The 19492-nt window shown below is 39.5% G+C and overlaps 1 protein-coding gene across 46 annotated transcripts in view; it reads right to left on the bottom strand.

The window, feature by feature from the left end:
• The window catches only part of TCF4 (transcription factor 4), a 343772-nt gene that overhangs the window by 153474 nt on the left and 170806 nt on the right, over nt 1-19492 (bottom strand). For 43 of the 46 annotated variants that reach the window (XM_070513021.1, XM_014846921.3, XM_070513001.1 and 40 more), the window contains one exon: nt 15925-15989. In XM_070513021.1, coding sequence (XP_070369122.1) covers nt 15925-15989 — 65 coding nt within the window. Of the gene's footprint in view, nt 1-14063; nt 14260-15924; nt 15990-19492 lie in introns of those variants that run through there. The other 3 variants (XM_070513029.1, XM_070513030.1, XM_070513034.1) reach the window with 2 other exon arrangements.

Here is a 19492-nt window from a genome sequence, read left to right as displayed (position 1 = left end):
GTGGGTCCCCATCCAGGGAATCCCCATGGCAGGGTTGAATGACCACGTCACCAGGATGCCAAGCCAATGGCTGAGTTCCTAAGGGCTTGGGACATTCCTGTTCCCTCCTCTGCCCCTTCTCTTTTAAAGCTGTGTTATCATCCACATAGACCATTCATGGACATCAAAATACACCAACGTCACACAGCCTTGGACACTCAGATCATTTCAAACTCTTCACCACTGTTCCAGCTGATACTGAAATGGGCATCTTGTGACTGAAAGCCTTTTCCCTCCTATGAATTCTTTCCTAAGCATAAAAATCCAAGAGCACAGTTGCCATAATTTCTTGGTCAAATGTCGATCTGCAATGTGTGATTTTGTAGGTCTTCCCCAAGTCTCATCAGCATTGAGTATTTCTAATATTGAATTATTAGAAATTCAACTTTTTATTTTCAGTTAAGAAAGCAATGCTTACTATAAAAAAAAAAATACAGGAATATGTCAAGGCAACAGAAAAAGTATTTTGCACACATACGAAAACCAAAGAGGTCATTCCAGGCAACCCCAGGTGTTCCCCATGCACAACTTCAAAGCAGAGACAGGAGTAGGTCCTGGGACTGCTGTGTCACTCCTCTATCTCCTGCACCAGCTGGATGTCTGTTTCACCAGCTGAAAAACTGGGAGGGCCCAGCCCTCTGTCATGCGGTCTCCACTGTGCCCTGAGTATTCCTGGGGAGACGGGGGTCTGAGGGATGCTTGGAGCAGCGAGAGTAGTCACACCCCAAAGGCTAAGGGGACACTGGTTTCCCACCTTGTCCACCTTAGAGCCTCTGAACCCAGGCATCATTTTTATGCTGGAACAGAAGACGGAGGGAGGCGATCATTTCCACGGGGGAGGAAGTTACTATTAAGAAAAAGTCTGGGCTATAGAAGGGAGGTTTGACTACCTATCTATCCCTCTCAAGTGGACGTCTGTTCAGGTCCTCATGGAATCCTGCTTTTGTTGCTCCGAGGCTTTTTATCTCTAAGTTTATTCCACATCTTCTTTCTCTCGAGAACACGCTATGTGTGTGAGAGGCAAATGGACCTTCTAGGAATCACATCTATTGAAAATAGAGTATCGACTGTCCTGCTCGGCTGGCTCACACTTGGGTTCCGACCAGAACAATGGAGGCCTTATCAGTCCCTGGGGTGCTGACGCCAGTCAAGGCTCTCCAGTGCCATTAGGGCTGCCTGACACCCTATCTTGCACACTCGCTTCTTAGTTATTGTAAAGCTTTTACATATTTAGGGAGCTTTTCCATCAAAATATTCTGGAATGGCTACAGGCTCAGACACATTAATGATATCTGCACACATGTGCTTTTTATCCAAGTTCACAGCTCCTGGTCACTGAGGGTAAACAGTGTTATCAGTGATTATTATGGATTGAGTCAAGTATATTTTATTCCTGTCATTTATGAGCACTTGTGTTGGCTGGTATTTACAATGTCGGGATTCTGTCACTTTGGCAACCTTCTGAGACAACATTTTTCCAGTGTTACAGTGACATTTCAGAAACTCAGTATTTACAAGCAAACGACACCCTCTGGCTCTGTGACAGTACGATTCAGTGGTAGCTGAACAAAGGGACACTGGTTAAGAAATTTCTTCAGGATTTATTTCCAGCTGCTATGGGCTATTACTTCATTGTCTAGGGTGGCCCTGGGTTCTTTGGAAGAATGAGGCCACAAAGACATCAAGGAAAAATTTCAGTCTTACTTGCTATTGGAATTTTAACTGTATTGTGTGGGTCCATATGAGTGAGGTCTGCTGTGTGATGCTGATGAGTCTCTTAACATCTCTGAGCCTTAGTATTCCATTTGCTACAAAGTGGCCTTGGGTGACAGGTAACACTTAGGGCCTTTCTGGCTCTAATAGTCTCTCTCTAAGAATTTCAATATTATAAGTGAAAGCCAAACTCATTAAATTTTTTTTCAGGTCATACCTCAAGATTATAAAAAAAAGAATCAAGTGGAGGAAACCTGAAGAAGCCAACCATGATCTGCTCAAAACATCACATCTTTCCTCTTCCTAGACCCCCTCTGCCAAGAAGATGTACCAGGGAGAGTGACGGGGGCCGAAACCTGGGGGGCAAGACACAGCTGGTATTACACTTCACCCCTGAGTTTCAAAGTCTTCCCATTCTCACAGGGGCCATGGTCCTTCCACCAGTGGAATAGAGAGTTACTACCACTGACAGGGACAGATAATGTAGGAAATATACACCATACTGTATGCAATTTGTACTTATGGGAAACATTCAAAATATTCCCTTTTTTGGCTCTCTAGAGACAATGGTCTTGATATACAGATTGCTGGTTCATCACGCCCTCTTTAGAAACGCAGTCTTTCTTGAGACAGAAAGTGGTCCCAGGGCAGTGAGTTAGATGATATCTAAGTTAACAGTGAGAAGAGAACTGGAACCATCTATGAGAAGACTCTATTGGTTTCTGTGACGATGTTTGTTAATCCAGCCAATAGAGTTATTTACAGAAAAATGGAGTATGTAATAGTTCTTCAAGCACAAATAAGAACTGTTTCCCCGCAAAGCCTTAGTTATCTGAATTGTTCTAAGATATTTGTGAAAACTGAAAGTCAGTGATTAAAGAGAAGTGAGAATTCTGAAAAAAATAAAGAAAGAAAAAAAAGACTCTGTGGGTTACTTGCTATGATAAAAAGCTTCACCAATTTTATCCAGGGAAAAAGAAACAGAGAAAATGGTAAATCTGGAGTCAAAGGACCTTGTCCCCTGGTCCCATCCCTGCCATTTACTATCAATGATGACAAAATTGCTCTGAGTGTCTGTTTCATTATCAATAAAAGAGGATTAAAAATAGCTCCTACTTACTGGGGTCACTGGCATGATTAATTTAAGACAAGAAATTTGCATGAGAGGGCTTAAATGAAGTTACCTGCTCACATATAATTTGTTACTCTTGTTGGTTCATTATTCATTCACTCATCCATCCACTGACTCTTGAGCAAACACTTACTGAGTGTCCCCTGTTAGGCACTGGGGATAGAGATGACAGACCTTGTCCTTAGCCTTCTCTGGTGGTAGAGACTGTGACAATTGTTAGGAGAGAGAAGTGTACCAGAAGCTACCTGAGCACAGGGGAGGCACCAGTTCTGGTCATTATGAGGGTCCCCAGAAGAAATAATGCATGAGCTTACTCTTGGACAAAGACTGTGAGTTACCTGGTAAAAGGAAGTAAGAGGAGGAGAAGGGGAGGCAGGATGAAGATATTCCAGGCCAACAGAAGGGCTCTTCGAAAGACAGAGAGAACCATGAAAGAGCCCTGAAGGGAACTACAAGCGGCTCAGTACGGCTGGAACAGATGTGAGTGGTGAGTAAAGGACAAGGCCGGAGAGTCAGACAGGAGCCAAGCTACCAAGAGCCTGTACATCATGCTAACAACGGGCCCCTGGAGCCATGGAGGGAGGCTAAGCAAGGGCACAAAAGCATTGGGGTTTTGTGGAGACAATCACTTCCAGCAGCAGTGGGAAAGATGCACATGACAGACAAGGTGAGGATGGATGAGGGTGGTGACTGGGTATCTGGAGGGTGGGGTAGATTCATTGGTACAGGAAGCAGAATTGACAAGATTTGAAAACTGAAGGATTATGGGGCTGAGGGAGACAGAATAGTCTCCTGGTGGCTGGAGGGTCAGTCACCAAGCCAAAGGACACAGATGGAAGAACTAATCCTGATGGGAAGTTCAATCAACAAAATTCAAGGTCCAAAAGCACAATACCTTAGGTAAATTATCTATTTTTCTCCCCTCACATATGCCTGGGTAATTGCCAAATTTTACTCCAACCCCTCAAAAAATATATCCAAATAGATGGAAGAATGTGAATTTGAAAAGTTATGTGTTAGAACCTCAAATTAGATGACTATACTATTAACTCAAGCCCTCTCCCAAGATAGTGATATCAGGATCATTGAGAGGGCACAGTGTGCTAATTCATACTAAATATTCACTGAACACCCAAATGAAGGTTTGGTGGAATAGATTAATGGTGAATGTTCTGGAAGGTTCCAATTGCTGACTAAGGTTCTATAGAGCTGATTTAGCATGTCTACATTCTGTTTCTAAAGCAATATCTATAAATATCTAGAGCAAAAATAAAATTGTTTGCACCAGGTGACTAAGGGAGACATATTGGATGGAACTCCAAAGGAGCCTTCAATCTTGGCATCTGTGAGTTTCTGAAGCCACGCTATGAAATATAGGAGAGTACAGCTACCTAGGATGTAATGAGATGGAAATCCGCTTTGTAATGAAGTATGAAATAGAGACAGTCTGAAGTCCAAGAACTGTTAGGGCATATGTGATGTCTGCAAAAGGGAATAGAGAATAAGTTCTCCTAGAAATAAATCAAAGAATAATCGCTTGCCCCATCTACAAAGCTCCCAACTTGAATAGTCTTTCCATTGACAAAATGGCGCCCAGGACGTGCACCCTGAAAACAAACTCAAGCAAATCTCACTCAGTAGCTAAGGGGAAGTAGGATTGAGAGGAATACGTCCCTGTTAGTGACTTCTCTCTGGTTGAGACAGTTAAATGGCAGAGATGCAGAAAGACTCCTTGAGGGACGATGTCAGAGTAGGAGCAGCTGTTGACATTCTTCTTTGCCACATGTCACTGTCCATAGCAAATCTTTTACCACTGCTGATGTTGTGTCGTAGCAGTCACTCTACACACGACAGTTCTGAGTTGCAGAGCTCAGTATGACAGACTTCACAGTTCGAAAGTACTGGTAATAGATATTTCCACAGGAGTGAATCATATCCAAGGGAAGAAAGTTCAGCTGGTGGGGCTTCAGCGGAGTGGTATGCCTGAATTAAACTGTATTCCTCGACTCGTGCATGAGCTTTGTTTGAAAAGTTTGTTTAGAATTCATAATGTATTTTTCTATTGAAAAAAACATATATAACAAAGTTGAAATCTTCGTAAGATCTTGAATTCTGATTCTCTGGGGGTTTTGGATCCTAGCTGTAAGCAATGACCTTACCTAGGACTCAGCCTTTTATCCCCTCTAAACTTTGAATCCCTGTGATCCATAAATGGGACAGAAAATAAGCTAGGAGATCCCAGACTGAGTATAATCTCACAGGTCCAGCCAATCTCCAATGGAAACCAACAGCCACTGGTTTTAATCAATATTCTTAGCAAAAAAAGCAAATTCATCATTTAAACAGGCAATAATTTTTAATCCTGACTGGTGATGAATAATACTACTTGATTTTCTACCTTCTCTACAGCAACTATCACTTAACATCTATCTGTGACTTCATCTTATGAAACTATGTACTCTTTGACTGTCATCAGAGCATCTATTTTCTGAGTCTACACTCACTTTGGGGACAAGGCTCCATCTCTCATTCCCTCAGTCCATTCACACGTACTCCTCTTAAGTAGCACAAAACGTTCCTTCTTCTAAGAAACTAGATATTGAAGAACCTTCATATTCTCCCAAAAGGGTGTGTAGTCCCCTTCCTATATACAGAGTGAACATCTTGCATTTGGATTTTTCTATGACAACATGAAGCAAATTTACAAACTGTGTTTCTTGATTAAGTCACCGTAAGGGTGGCAAGATCAGCTCCCTCTGAATAACCGTATAGACACCCTGTATAACTTAAGTGAGGATAGGTTTATGCTCGGAAAAATTTTTATCTCATTGAATATTCTACTGCTATTCCTTCTTTGGATAGAAATTATTTTTATACACATTCATTATTGACCCAATCTTCAACAAAATTTAAGTGTGGAGTTAAGGGATTTAATCCGATCGGATCATGCGGATCTCAGAGAAGCTTGTAAAAATCTCTATCAAAGTAGAAGATAAGATTTTGATCCTGATTTTACAACCTTTGTGTCTATTTAATAATCACTTAAGCGTTAAAGCTGCTTGCTAGGGTCCTTTCCTTTGACTGTATTTATCCTGTGTTTCTTGTAGCCAGTCTCTCAATGTTTCCTTTATACAGCTTGCATGGTAATTTTTTTTAATGTAAAGAGGAGGGAAGAAGAAAAACAAAAGTGAGAACAGATGAAAGTGGCTTATCATCAAAGTATGAGAAAGGCGAGCTACTTGGCTAAATAAAAGTAACATATTTAGTCATTCGTAATATAAGAATAAAACGAACTCACTGGGTCTCAGGAGGTCTGCAATATGATCTTTGCAAAAGGTAGCTTGCCAATTTAATTGAGGTAGGAGTTATTTAATTTTTTTACAGGTATAGTTTTCAATAAAACTACATATGCCTATAATACTGCAATGGCAGATGTGTCTCGATTATTAGAGGTGGGCTCAAGGGAATATATACAATGGATCTTGAAATCTGTAAGCAGCTGTTGGGGGGGCTGAGATGATGGGGGAGGACATTGTACCACACACACATGTTCCTTAAGTACAGCAATGTTTTGTTATTTTACTGCAGGTGTATTACAGAGATGAAATTTAATAACTTACTGTATACAATACCAATAAAACTGGGAAGATTCAGTGCCCTGCTGTTCATTATTGTGGTACAAATGAGCTCAGATTATTCTGTGTGCATGCACGGTCAATTCTCGACACACAGAGCCCCCCCAGCTAGAGCTCTAGAGGATGGGCACTACTTGAAAACCTCAATGATGTCTTTCTATAATTAATTTCTTATCACTGAATTGTTGTTGTCCCAAATTCACATAAACGTGGCTTTGAGATGGGTTGAAAATAAGATATATCTGGTATTTTTTAAAACATGATAGAAAGCCTTCACTGGAAGATGTCTTCTGAAAGGAGTGGTTAATGCAATCAAGGGATATACAGAGTTCATTAAGTACCAGAGGAACATAAAAGTGATAATATATTCTATTCAAAAAAATCTGGGGAAATGCCAGGCTAAAGATGATATCCCACCAAAATTTGACTTGTCCCTTTATTAAGCGCAAGAAATGTCTGACAAAAATAAGTGCCATACTATGAAAAAACATTTGTGTGTCGGAAATGCTAATGCCAATGGAACTATGTATTCTGGCCAGTTTTCTCCTCCCAAGAAACTACTTCTGTTAGATGATAAATAACACACTGAACATAAGAGGTCCATGCTTTAGAAAGCTCAGTGTAGTTTCTCTGTGATGGAAAGCACATGTAAAGAAATCTACATAAACACCCAGAACACACACACAATGTTTCAAACGACGGGTCCTCCATTCTAAGCAGGTCACACTATCAGGCACAGCAGCAGACTCAATGTTTGTTCTTTTCTAGAGCATTTATTCCTAAAAAGATTATGGGGGTTATTGGTATCCTGAAGTGTTACCACTATTTTCACTTGGGGTTTCAGTCTTAAGAGTTTCAGGAGACTTTCCTTAAAGCTGGAACCATATCAAGCACGATCATAGACAGAGGAATAAATATTTCTGCCATTTCATATTGAACAGTTTTCCTGACACTGAATTGTGAATCTATTGCTTTCCTTCTGGAAAGAAGCTATAAGGCTATGCTTATTTTTACATGATGGGCAGGCATATTTCATCACTAAATTGTATCAAGTACACCTCAGTGTTAAATCAACTTTTTGTTTAGTCATTAACAGATTTTCTTCTTTCTCTTTACATATCAAAAAAATAAAGATGAATTGTAGTCCTCATTGTTAGTGGTTATTGAAAGGCCCTGAATACTTTTCATAAGAAAGAGAAGTTAATCTCCAGATTCTGGTGAAATTTCAATTTGGATACCAGGACTCCATTTCTTTGGTATCTCATAAATCATCTCAAAGCAAGTTAATGGTTTCACATGCACTCGCTGTCTTGAACTGTTGCATAAAACTCGCCTATGCTACTAACACGTATTTGTCATTTCATGTATGTCACAAGTGAGTTAAATACCATAATTGAGAAATTATTGGGTCACACTTAAGAGCCTGCTAAAGGTATTGTTTCAGAATTTCATGCTATGTAATTCTTGCACTTTTGGAACAATAATTTGATCTATGCTGAATCCAAATTTGTGCAGTGGCGAACTATATTCTGCCTGCATTGCACAAAAAAGCAAGGCCCAAATATAACCTATACAGAAAGTGTTCACGCTGTTGCTAAAATCTGAATTGGCATATCTACCCCAGCCTTTTCACAGGAAATCTTCATTGGTTTTAATGAAATTGCACATGCTAATTCTGAGGATGTTACAGAATAGATTATTCATACATACACATGTAGTTTATTTATATAAAAGAAAAAAGTCTGGGCAGTCAGGAGCAGTGTGGTCCGCCCCCCCATGCCTCCCGCCATCAGCTGTGTTCAGAATTCTAGCCTACCCTGAGCAGAACTGAATGAAGCCACTCTGTTCTAGGTGCCGTGTTAGGCCTGGATTCTCCAGTGAGCCTCGAATCTCCCAAAAATGGTTTCCCACATGGGCTCTGATATAGACCTCTGAGCCTAGAAACCTCCTCATGGGTTTAAGCAGCAGGGAACCCAAGTTGAAAAAGCACTGGCTTTAAAATTAGAAATTTTATGGTTCAAAGCCTGGCTGTGAAACTTACTTGAGGTGTGATCTTGGGTTTACTTGCTTTACTTCTTGGAGTATCATTTTCTTAATTATTAAATGAGGATAATAATAATCACATGGAGGTTTATATTGGCACCTAATATTAGTTCCCAAGGCTTTCTCTAGACTGAGCCCAGGCTAACTTTTAGAAATTCACTCATTTTGACATTCGCTCATCAGCCTCGTCTGGGTTGTAAAAGGACTGGGGAAGCGACTAGATCTGCTATCTCAGTGATCCTTGATAGAGCAATTTCACCGAGCATCACAGCAACACGCTGGAGGCAGCTGGTCAGCTACTGACGGTCAACCTTGTGAGATCTTTAACAGTAATTAGAGAATATAGAGGGGCAATATGCGAAGCTAGGGAAACTTCAGTGCTTATGGCAAGATTAATCTAACAGGTAGGGGTGCAGAGATTGTCACAAGATTCCAAATTTAAGCCAAAGTATCCTAGAGATTAGTTTGCAAGGAAACATACCTATAATTATCTCCTTCCTCCTGCAATTAAAGCTTTCCTGACCATTAACCTGAACTATAACTATTTTTCTTATCAATATACCTTAAGAGATTTGAAGAATGCTTTAATGTTTCCAGTATCTGCCAGGTAACAGATCATATTTAATATAAAGATTATAAAAATTATACTTGTATATGTAATAAGCACTCAAATTGACAGTGCTAAAATGAACAATGAAAGAAAGCTCTTTACAGAAGAATGTCAGTTATAAATGTAGAAGGAATGATGGAGTAAAAAAAATCACAAGTTTGAAAACTCTGATTCAGGCGAGCATCATCAATGCATGCTAAAACTATCAGGTCAAAGATTTTTGGGAAACAGGGATATTTGCCCAGTGCTAAAGCATCAACACAGAGATTATTTGCTAATTGCAAAGGGGGGAAGGTTTCTCTACAATGGAAGGATCTGAGGGTCTCCACCTTTACCAAGTGATTAGACATAGCAGCCCCAACAGCAACATAACTCGACATTCCATGCCTCCGGATGGAACGCAGTATGAAGCACACAGCATCACCTATGAAACACTCACGCCAAAAATGTTTAGCTTCCATCTGAATAAGCCTTTAGACCTCATTTTCAATTTGTAGGCAAGGCAAGTGATAGAGGAGCAAATTAAACAGCACCACAAAGAAATAATCTGACAATTCTAGAAGAGGAGATATTTTTCAAGACAACTGGCCTAATCTCTTTAAGGTTAGTATTATTTAAAAAAAAAAAATTACAGGAAATGTTCTACTTTAAAAGAAATTATAAAAGAGATAGAAACCAAATACAAGCATAAATGCAATGCCTGGGGGAAAAAAAAAGCAGTTGAAGATATTTTCAGGGGGACAATTGAAGAAATCTGAATACAGATCAGGTATTAGATTAGGAGACTATGGTTAATTTCTTTAAGGGTGATAATAATATTTTAGTTAAATGGGCAACGTTCTTAATTTTAAGAGATACATATGAAAATCTAGGGGCGAAGTCTGATTAGATCTGCCACTTAAAAATAGTTCACTGATGGGGCTAGCCCCGCGGCCGAGCCGTTAAAGTTCCGCACACTCTGTTTCGGCAGCCCGGGTTCTCAGGTTTGGATCCCGGGCACAAACCTACTCCACTCATCAGTCATGCTGTGGAGGCATCCCACATACAAAAAACAGAGGAAGACTGACACAGATGTTAGCTCAGGGCTAATCTTCCTTAAGCAAAAAAAAGTGGAGGATTGGCAACGGATGCTAGCTCAGGCAGAATCTTCCTCACCAAAAAAAAGAAATAGTTCACCAAAAAATATATATATATAGTTCACTGAAAAAATATATATTTATATATATACACACACGAAGCAAATACAACAAATATTAACAATTGTTTAATCTAAGTGGTGGGTATATGGCACTTCACTTTATTATTTTTTCGACTGTTCTGAGTATTTAAAATTTTACATTATATAGGATTAACAATTTTTTTTAATTAAATGAATGGAACTTGATTCTCCCCCTTAATATCCAGCGAGCTGTAGATTGGGACTGAAGGGAGGATATGCAAGAGCTTCCCTTCTTCCTCCCTAGTACCTAACACATCACTAGAGGGCCAATAAATATTTGCTACCCAATGCAATGAAAGAGTGGCTCCATACTCCCCTTTGGTGAGTGTTGGGTGGCTACTGGGAGAGGGTGTACACATAGCAATGCCCCCCAAACAAACAAGCTGCTGCCTGAAAAACAGTGCTCAGGGGCAGAGCCGCAATGGCATACACACCTAAAACTGTCGCGACCTTAAATATTCTGTCCCACTGTCCACCCTGGCACATTCACAAAGGACAGGCCTGGATTCTGACCTTTGGTTCCAATAACTCGCCCACCAGAAACACAGAACGCTTACAAGTCCCTCATCTTCTCCTTTCCGAATGCACAGGTCTACGACTGTGAGGCCACCAGGCCAGTTCCCAGCCCCTTGAAAGTGACTGATGAGTGACTCTCCATAATATGACTTCTGTGTCATTCCTCCAGGGTCTGCACAGCACCAAGAGAAGGAAGGGCTTCCCAAGGACTTTCTTTGAGACAGTATGATTTTCTGGTTTTCATAGGCATGAAAACAATGCTCACTCTACGGTTCTCATACATTGCTGTTCAGACTTTACTCTCTCCAAACGATTCCTGAAAGTCATGCTGGGGAAATAAACATTAGGTCGTCACAATCCTCACCCTGTTGGGCACAGAGGACACACAGTGCAAGATAAAGCACCGCCCCTCCCCTCCAGAAGTTTACGGAATCTTGGTGCAAATCAGCATTCAACCAACACAAATAAGGGCAAATTCACAAAGAACTTTGAAGCGGAAGCAGGGGGCTAAGGCACAGGACATGGATGGAAGAGGTTCCCAGGAAGAACTCACAGGACCTGGACTGAATTCCAGCATACTACGTATAAACATTTAAGCATAACGTCAAATTAAAAAATGATGTATTTCTGCTTACACAAGACCTAAACAGCCATTTTCATAAGAAGAGACAAAGGATTGTCTTTTTTGCTTACATCCTTTCTATTTTGACTTTAGATAAGAAAAACTTAAAGGGGCCAGAAGTTTTAGAATTAAGTAATTTGTAATTCTTTTTGTTTGAAAAATAAAAACAATTAAAAGATCAATTCTTACATGTATAATTCATTTCAGAAGCAACTATACGTTTAATTGTAATGAATCAAAAATGACTACGTTTATGAGCAAACTAAATTATATAGGGAGAAGATTCATTTCCTCTATGGTTCAAAGATTCTGGAATTTAACAAAGGTAGCCGAGATTAGGCCTAATTCTTAAATCCCCTCGGTTTTAAGACCTAAACATGAAATAACTTTTATCAGCATAGTCCTATTTGATTACTTGCTGAGGAAGAAAAAGAATGTGGATGAGGTTAAAGCCTTGGACTTCACTAGAGAAAACAAGATACGGGCTGGGGCAGTCAGTTGTGGAATTTTGTATAAAGATTTCAAGGCATCTTACTGATTTTCAGTATATCGCTAATTTTCACTGCCTTTTAAGTGAAGTACATAGGCAATATATTTCCATCGCTGGACTCATCAGTTTAAGGCAAGAAGTCTAAAAGCTTTTCCAAAGTCAGTGACAACACCAGGTTTTGAACACAAGTCTTTAAAATAGAGTATATTCCTGTAGAACATTCTAGAAAATCATCAAATCTAGCTGCATATTAGAATCATCTAGGGAGTTGTCAGAAAAGCAAAAGCCCAATTCATAAGATTCTAATTTAATTCTTCTCAGACAGGGCCCAGTTTTCCATATATTACACACACACACACACACACACCCCTTGCCCAGGAGATACTAATAATGAAACCATTGCTTTAGACTTGGGCTAGTCCCAGAAAGAAAAGACAAACAATTCCTGATAACCAATGCTGAATTTCCATTTAAGGGGAAAACTTCTGCCTTAATAACAATCATTTGTGTTGACATCATCATCTCATTCAAAAACAGAAGATCTCAGCAAGATAAAAAAAAAAAGTTTGCAATTGACAAACATCCTATTCAAAGCAGCAAAACAGGCCAAAAGCAAATGACATTTTTTCCCTTTTGTCACCTGCAGTGATGCCCATTAGGTGTCAGCTATTATAAGTTATCGTATTAACGTTGGACTATCTTGCAACAAACTTCATTTCCGCTCATTTTCATTTCTGTCAGACTTTCCATTATAAATTTTATTTTCTCTGCCAGTAAAAGTAGTATGAGGTTGCAATTTGGCGAGAACATTTTAAGCCTGGGTGTGATTTCCGTACCCCAATTTGATTTAAATTAGTTTTGCCATATTTAGTGAGAACTAAAAAAAGTCCGTTTCGCCACTTTGGTTTAGTGGTTCATTTTCCTATACAATTTCAAAAGTCTGAAAAAGTCACCATGTTTATTTCTGATAATTTCTGTGGAAATGGATTAATGAATTCATATTATCCCATTACTTTTTTTTTAGTAAGAACAACTTAATTGACAATAGAGAACCTGCTGGCTTTTGTTTTTCAGCTAAAATATCCACTTTTTAAAAAGCCATGTCTATCACTATTATTATTAAATCCTCAATAGAAAAAATGGAAATACATATATTTTTTAATTTGATGCATTTTTGAAACGACATACATTTCAAAATAATAATTTATTTCTCCAGGACAGCGTTTTCCTACCTGTTGCTTACTACTGCTATTTCTTTACATCAAACGAAAGTCTACTGGGACTGGAATAAGCATGTTCACATGTAACAGTGCTCGTCCCTATAAGTCCACAGGATACATTGTTCTAATATGATAAAGCAGCTTTTGGAGCTCCTGAGTGCATGTTATCTAAAGGTTTTCCATCCAGCATCTCTGTAACGTAGTAAACAAGAGAATACAAAAGCTTCCCCTCCATGAGAGCCACTCACCTTGCCACACAGTGGGGAATCGTTTCAGCTGTGATCTGCTATTTAGACTTGAAGCCCAAGATACCGAGAATTTGCCTTTCTTTTTGGTTTGCATAGCTGGTGTTAGAGACAAGGATTCACAAAGCAATTCGGCACAAGAGAAACTCATTCTCTGGAAGACACAGTGTGGTCTGTTCTATTCTCAAATTTCACAGAAAGCAGAAATTCATAATATGTACACTTTTCATCTACAGCAGCCCCTATTTCCTCAATCAGGGGATTTCCAAAATTTCTCTCTTTTATTTACTCTGAAGTGATCACACTGTTTATGGATACAGCTGAGACCAGGCTAAGCACAGAGACAGTCGGTTCTTGCAAGACTCACAACCATGAAGCAGACATAAGAAAGAGTCTCCCCACTCCACATCTATATAATAAAGACTTTTCAAGAAAAGCATATGCAGTCCTACTTCTACATACAACAGAATCTTCTGGACATGAATGTCTCAAAATGAGCCTTCCAAGGCCCAGAAATTCAGCCCTCACATGCCAGCCCGTCCACCTCTAGTCCACCCTGTGCCCCGCTCCACTTCTCACCTTGCGTTTGCCAAAAAAATTAACTTCAGTTTCACCCGAGAAGTATTTCCCACAAACGAGGGAGGGTCTGTGTCCTTGCACATACACAGACAGACTCACGCAGGCTGGATGATGCTTTCACAAGTTAAGGGGCCTCGCGCTTACTCAGCAGAGGAAATCTTTGTGTCTGTGAGGAATCACGCCAATTCCTATTAGTAAGAAAGGATACAGGGGCGAGGAAGCCTATTCTCTCATTGACCAGAAAAAGAGGTCCAGCACAAACAGAGACCTCTGCCATGACCATCTGCAAAAAGGAAGGATGTTGTCAACTTTCTTCTCCCCAAAACTCTAATGACCTCTGCCTTGACCCTCAGAAACCAGATACACAGGAACAGGCTCTTCTGCAGGAATTGAGAGCTTTACACCAGAGACTCGGCACTAAGAGGCTTGTCGCCCAGGCTATCTACCCCGAACAGTTGCACTCACATTCCAAAGATGTTTCCGTTGCGCTGGAATGGCTGTAAATTTCTTTCCTGCAGAATTCTTTCCAAACAGACTGCCATGAGCTGTACTGTGCCGCGTGCGCAGCAGGAGTTCTGAACCGAGCACCGATCACCTCATTGCAACAAATCTTTCAGATGCCGAATATGACTGAATCGGTGGCTGGGCCAAAGGAGTAACTTTAAAAATGCAAATAGACCCAGAAAAAAACCCAACTCTACCAGAATTCCACCTTTAGTGACATATGACTGATATGTAAAGGGAACACCCTCCACAGGCTCTATTTAATTACTGAAACTGTTCACTTACATTTTTCAAGAGATATTAAACAGGTTCTTTAAAAAACATTCAGAATGGGATTTTTTTCCCCCTATTTTTAAAGAGGGCGAGAGGGTTCAAGAACAAGCATTCCCTTTCCAGCAGAAAAAGAACATACATTCAGTTTGAGTGAATAATAAAAGAGCAGAAAGCTTTGAATAGTAAAGAAGGTCATTAAATTCTATCAAGAGTTTTCCAAAGTAAGAAACCAAAGCACTTATGAAAAGAAACTCTAAATCTTAAAAAAAAAAAAAAGATTTTAAACATATGATTAATACCAATATTGAAATTAAAAAGAAAGCATCTATAAAAACTCAATTGTCTTGAAACAAAGCTTGTACTTTGGCTATCGATAGTATTTTTAGCACTGTGCCCTCTCTGGAGAGTTAAAAGTATGCAAATGAGAGTGCACAGGGACACAAACACACACATGCTATACCTTTGTATTACAGTGGCATTTTATTATTTAATTAAAGTACTCTTATTTTTCTAGCTCACGCATACTTCCCTTGAGACGGCTTTGCTGTTAGCCTGCTGGCCTTGACTTCCAGCCAAAAACAATTCAGAAACAAAAAGGGACAACAAATCATATTTTCACAGACATTTTTATCCCTCAATACAACCCTGTTTTCACACAACATCATACAGCCCCTATGAAAACTATAATTTAGGGCAGTAGCCACCCGAACCCAGGGTCTGACACATGGCTGCATGAAGTATTTCCAGGGTAAGAAATTCTTAAGTTCTTAATTGCAAATAAACTCTTTTGATAGAACCACTTTAACCAACATCGCTGGTTTGCAAACAGTGCCACTGGTCCCGGCTGACGGATTAAAAAATAAAAACAAGCCAGTGACTGCAGTTCTGATACGGCGGGGAGTTAAAGATGTGTTTATTACTTCCAAGCTCTGTGTTATTCCATTACTTTTTAAAAGACAGAGGCATCGGCAGACTTTCGGTGCATCTTAGAGTCACAGTCGAAAATGCATAATCTAATTTACAGAACAAACTGATTTACCAGGTTACTTCTCTCAACCCTTCCCCAAGCAAGAGTCTCACTTACCTGGTGGCAACCCTGTAAGTTTGATTCTCTCCCATAAGATGAGTATGAGCCCCTTTCTGTTTTACCTGCCAAGAGAAACAACAAAAAAGTGTAAATTGTGTTTTTCCTTTAAAAAAAAGTCTCCTCCAGGTAACAGGCATCTACTTCTCTTCCCGATGTTTACATACGTAAAGTAGGCACTACTGGCAATGTATGCAAGCAAGAGAGGGAATAACACTTCCTCACGCTGGCTATGAGAAACTGGAAAAAAAATATCCTTCATTCCTATTCTTAGCCAAACGGCTCCACACTTCCAAAAACTGTCATTCCAATGGCCTCCACTTTCTCTAACAAACAAATTGTCATTCCTTATTTTCACTTTTTTTCTCTCTCGCAAAATTTAGACAATTTCATTTTTATTTACACAGCAGGCAAATTATCTATGTAATGACCCTAGTCTAGTAATTCCCATTGATTATATTGACACTTAATGGTGAGGCCAAAGCTAATCAATCAAGGCTCTCCAGATGGTGAATACAGCAAAGAAACTACTCAAAATTCGGAGACTCTCTCTCTCTCTTTTTTTTTTAAAACTCCTTTTCCCAGGAGTAAATCCCACCATGATCAAGGTAATGATGGAATTTACATTTGGGGAAGAGCGCCTTTGAAAAATTGCCCACTCTGAACTGAGGTTCAGATTCTACCAGCAGACCCAGTAGAGCAAGTGATAATGGAATGTCAAGGTCTTGTTCCAATTAAATTCTAACAATCCAGTTTTTATCTATTCTGTACTGCTCTATGGAGATGTACAGAGCCTCAGATGCTGTTTGGCCACACCTAAGGATAAAATAAAGGCTGCTCATTTGTTTCTTTTAAAAGTATGTTTAGGACTAATAATCAGCAAGGAAGACAATGAGACCACATTACAAGAGATCTAAGCAGTGGAATTTAGCTGGTGACATACGAAGAGTTGTCATAGAAAATCGATCCATCCTCGGACGTTAAAGAGATCTAGTGACACAGCCAAGTGCCCAGAACAAGAACCTCACCCCACCCAAGCCTGAAGGACACTTCTTTCTTTGAGACTAGAGCTTAAAGTACATTGTACTTTAAACTCAATATGATACTCTTCTTTTTTTCCAATGGGAAAATTCAAAACTAGTATTTTGAGGGGCTGAATGAATATCCTTATAAAGTTTACAACCCCAAGTCTTTCCCTCTCACCTCAAATTAACATAAATGTTAAAAGTAACCGCAGTCATTTTTTATCTTCCAGTTCATTGACAATGGTGTAAGAGTACGCCTTCCTGACACCACACAAATTATGTACTTTAATAAATCTTATATCTGGTCAAAAGCACACCTTGTATCTGAGTCACTACATACATACATATATATTCACAAAATGGAAGATGATTTTCAAAGAAAGCCACACCTGAGTCTTAAAATTAACCCTCTCTCCCCCAGTTTAACTTTCCTACTGACTTCAATGAATCTCAAACTTGGGAAAATGCTCCCCGTATCCCATCTCTGGTATAGTGTTCAGTGCAAAGTAGAAAATCAATGCCCATATCAGTTTCAACTCCAATGAAACAGGAGACCATCTCACAAACTGTCACTCTTGGGAGATCTAAGAGAATAAGTTTCATTGTGTGAGGATTTTACAGTAAAGAAAAGATGCATTTACTTGTTTCAGAAGTGCAAATTGTCATACAGACATATTTACTCTTCTGTGTAAGTCAAATGTAATCGACACATACCATTTAACTTCTCTTTATGAATATTACCAACAGAAAAGACGTGACCTTTATGAGACATCAAATGACTTACATCCTTCCTTAAGCTCTTGCATCTAAAAAGCTTCAATGCAACCACCATATAATCCACTTTGACATAATAGTCACTTGTTTAACAAGTAGAAAGGCAGGTAAAGAGGTAGGTAAGTAGGCAGACAGACAGAAAAATACATAAAGTAGAATTTACTCTGACTTCCTAAGAAATTGAGCATCTAGAGTCCTGTTTTGGTAATTTCTACAAAATGGACTATAAAATATAGTTTGAAGGAAGAAAGGTTATCGAGTTTTTTCTCTAGAAGGAATTACTGAAGCTATCCCCTACAGAATTTCACCACCTGGAATTATTTCCCAACTCGACAGCCCATAGACCTGCAGAGATGAATTTTCCTACCAGGGTTTGTCTTAACTCATAGATGAAAGTTGGGACAATTTCTTCCATCATTTTAAAGCTAGAAGGTCAGTGCAAATAGTAAGGATGAGTAAGAGGGAGAGAGAGAGAGGAAATGAATGAAGATAAATGGGAGAAAGAGGAGAGAGGAAAGGAGAGAAAGAGAGGGAGAGCGCAATGGAAGGAGCAAGGGGGTAGGAAGGCAGAGGAGGAGGGAGAAATGAGAAGAATATGAATTCATGCAGCACAGAGTCCCTAAAGTACTCTTGGCTACACGGACCCAGCATTCTTTACTATCATATCAGATACAGACTGCTTCATCTTAATTTTGCTTGTTAAAAAATATTTATCCAGATACAAAAATAAACCCACTGCAAATTGCAAGTTGTCAGGGTTAAAAATCTACTCCTGTTTGTGTGGGGGAGGATAAGAGACCAGCATAGACATGAATCATTCTCAGTAATTTGAGTGTTTCCATGACATCAATGGGCACCCGTCCAGGACTCTGTCGAAGTCTGCGAGGTACCAAAGAGGCCGCGCAGCCAGCAGGAGGCTGGGAGGTGCATTTTTTTTTTTTTTTTTTTTTTTTTTTAGGATTATGCTCCTTGTAAAGATTTCATCTGTAGCATCCACTTTTACCATCAAACAGATCGCTCCACAGATCATGAGCGAACACATTTCATTCTGATAGTGTAAGCCTTTAACTTTATTACATCTTTTTGTTCCCAAATTCAACCATAAATCTGCTCTCAGAGCTCAAACCTCTGTTTGGGAGCAAAATAATCAGGGACAGTGGGTAAACCCAAGCACCTTCTCAAACATATTCTATCTATTCTTATCATGTCCTAATGACAAAAAGCAGCCATTTTACAAAGACACTTCAGTTTCCAGGAAAAAAAAAATACATCTTTTGTGTAAATTGTCCATTAAAAATTAGCTATGGTCTTGATCTTGATTTTTTTTGCTTAAAATTCACTGGAACATTTGTTTCAGATAATAAAATTTTCAAGAGCGCTGATAACATGTTTGAGTAGGATTCTTAAGTAACTATCTATGCTCACAAACACAAAAGCCCCTAAATATGTGCATTTCCTCTATGTCAGGCATGGATTTTTGTCCCTTATACCAACTGGCTGGCGCGGACAGCTTCTTTCCTCCTTTCTCCATTCTCCGCCACTCACCTCCCCCCATCCCCACAACCACAACAGAGCTTTGAAAGAGCTAAAGATTCTATTTTTCCAATATTTAAAAGAGATAGCAGTGATGAACAAACCCGGCGCGTTCACTGCGGAATTTTCGAGACAACCCTCCAGTACTAGAATGCGACAGCCGCTGCGGATATTTTTTGGCACAAAGACAATGGTGGCCGTGCCAAGCCCCATGGCTAAAACTACTCAAAAGAGGC

This window comes from Equus asinus, chromosome 7, assembly GCF_041296235.1.
Source record: "Equus asinus isolate D_3611 breed Donkey chromosome 7, EquAss-T2T_v2, whole genome shotgun sequence".
Lineage (NCBI taxonomy): Eukaryota > Metazoa > Chordata > Mammalia > Perissodactyla > Equidae > Equus > Equus asinus.
This window is presented reverse-complemented; position numbering and strand designations above follow the sequence as displayed.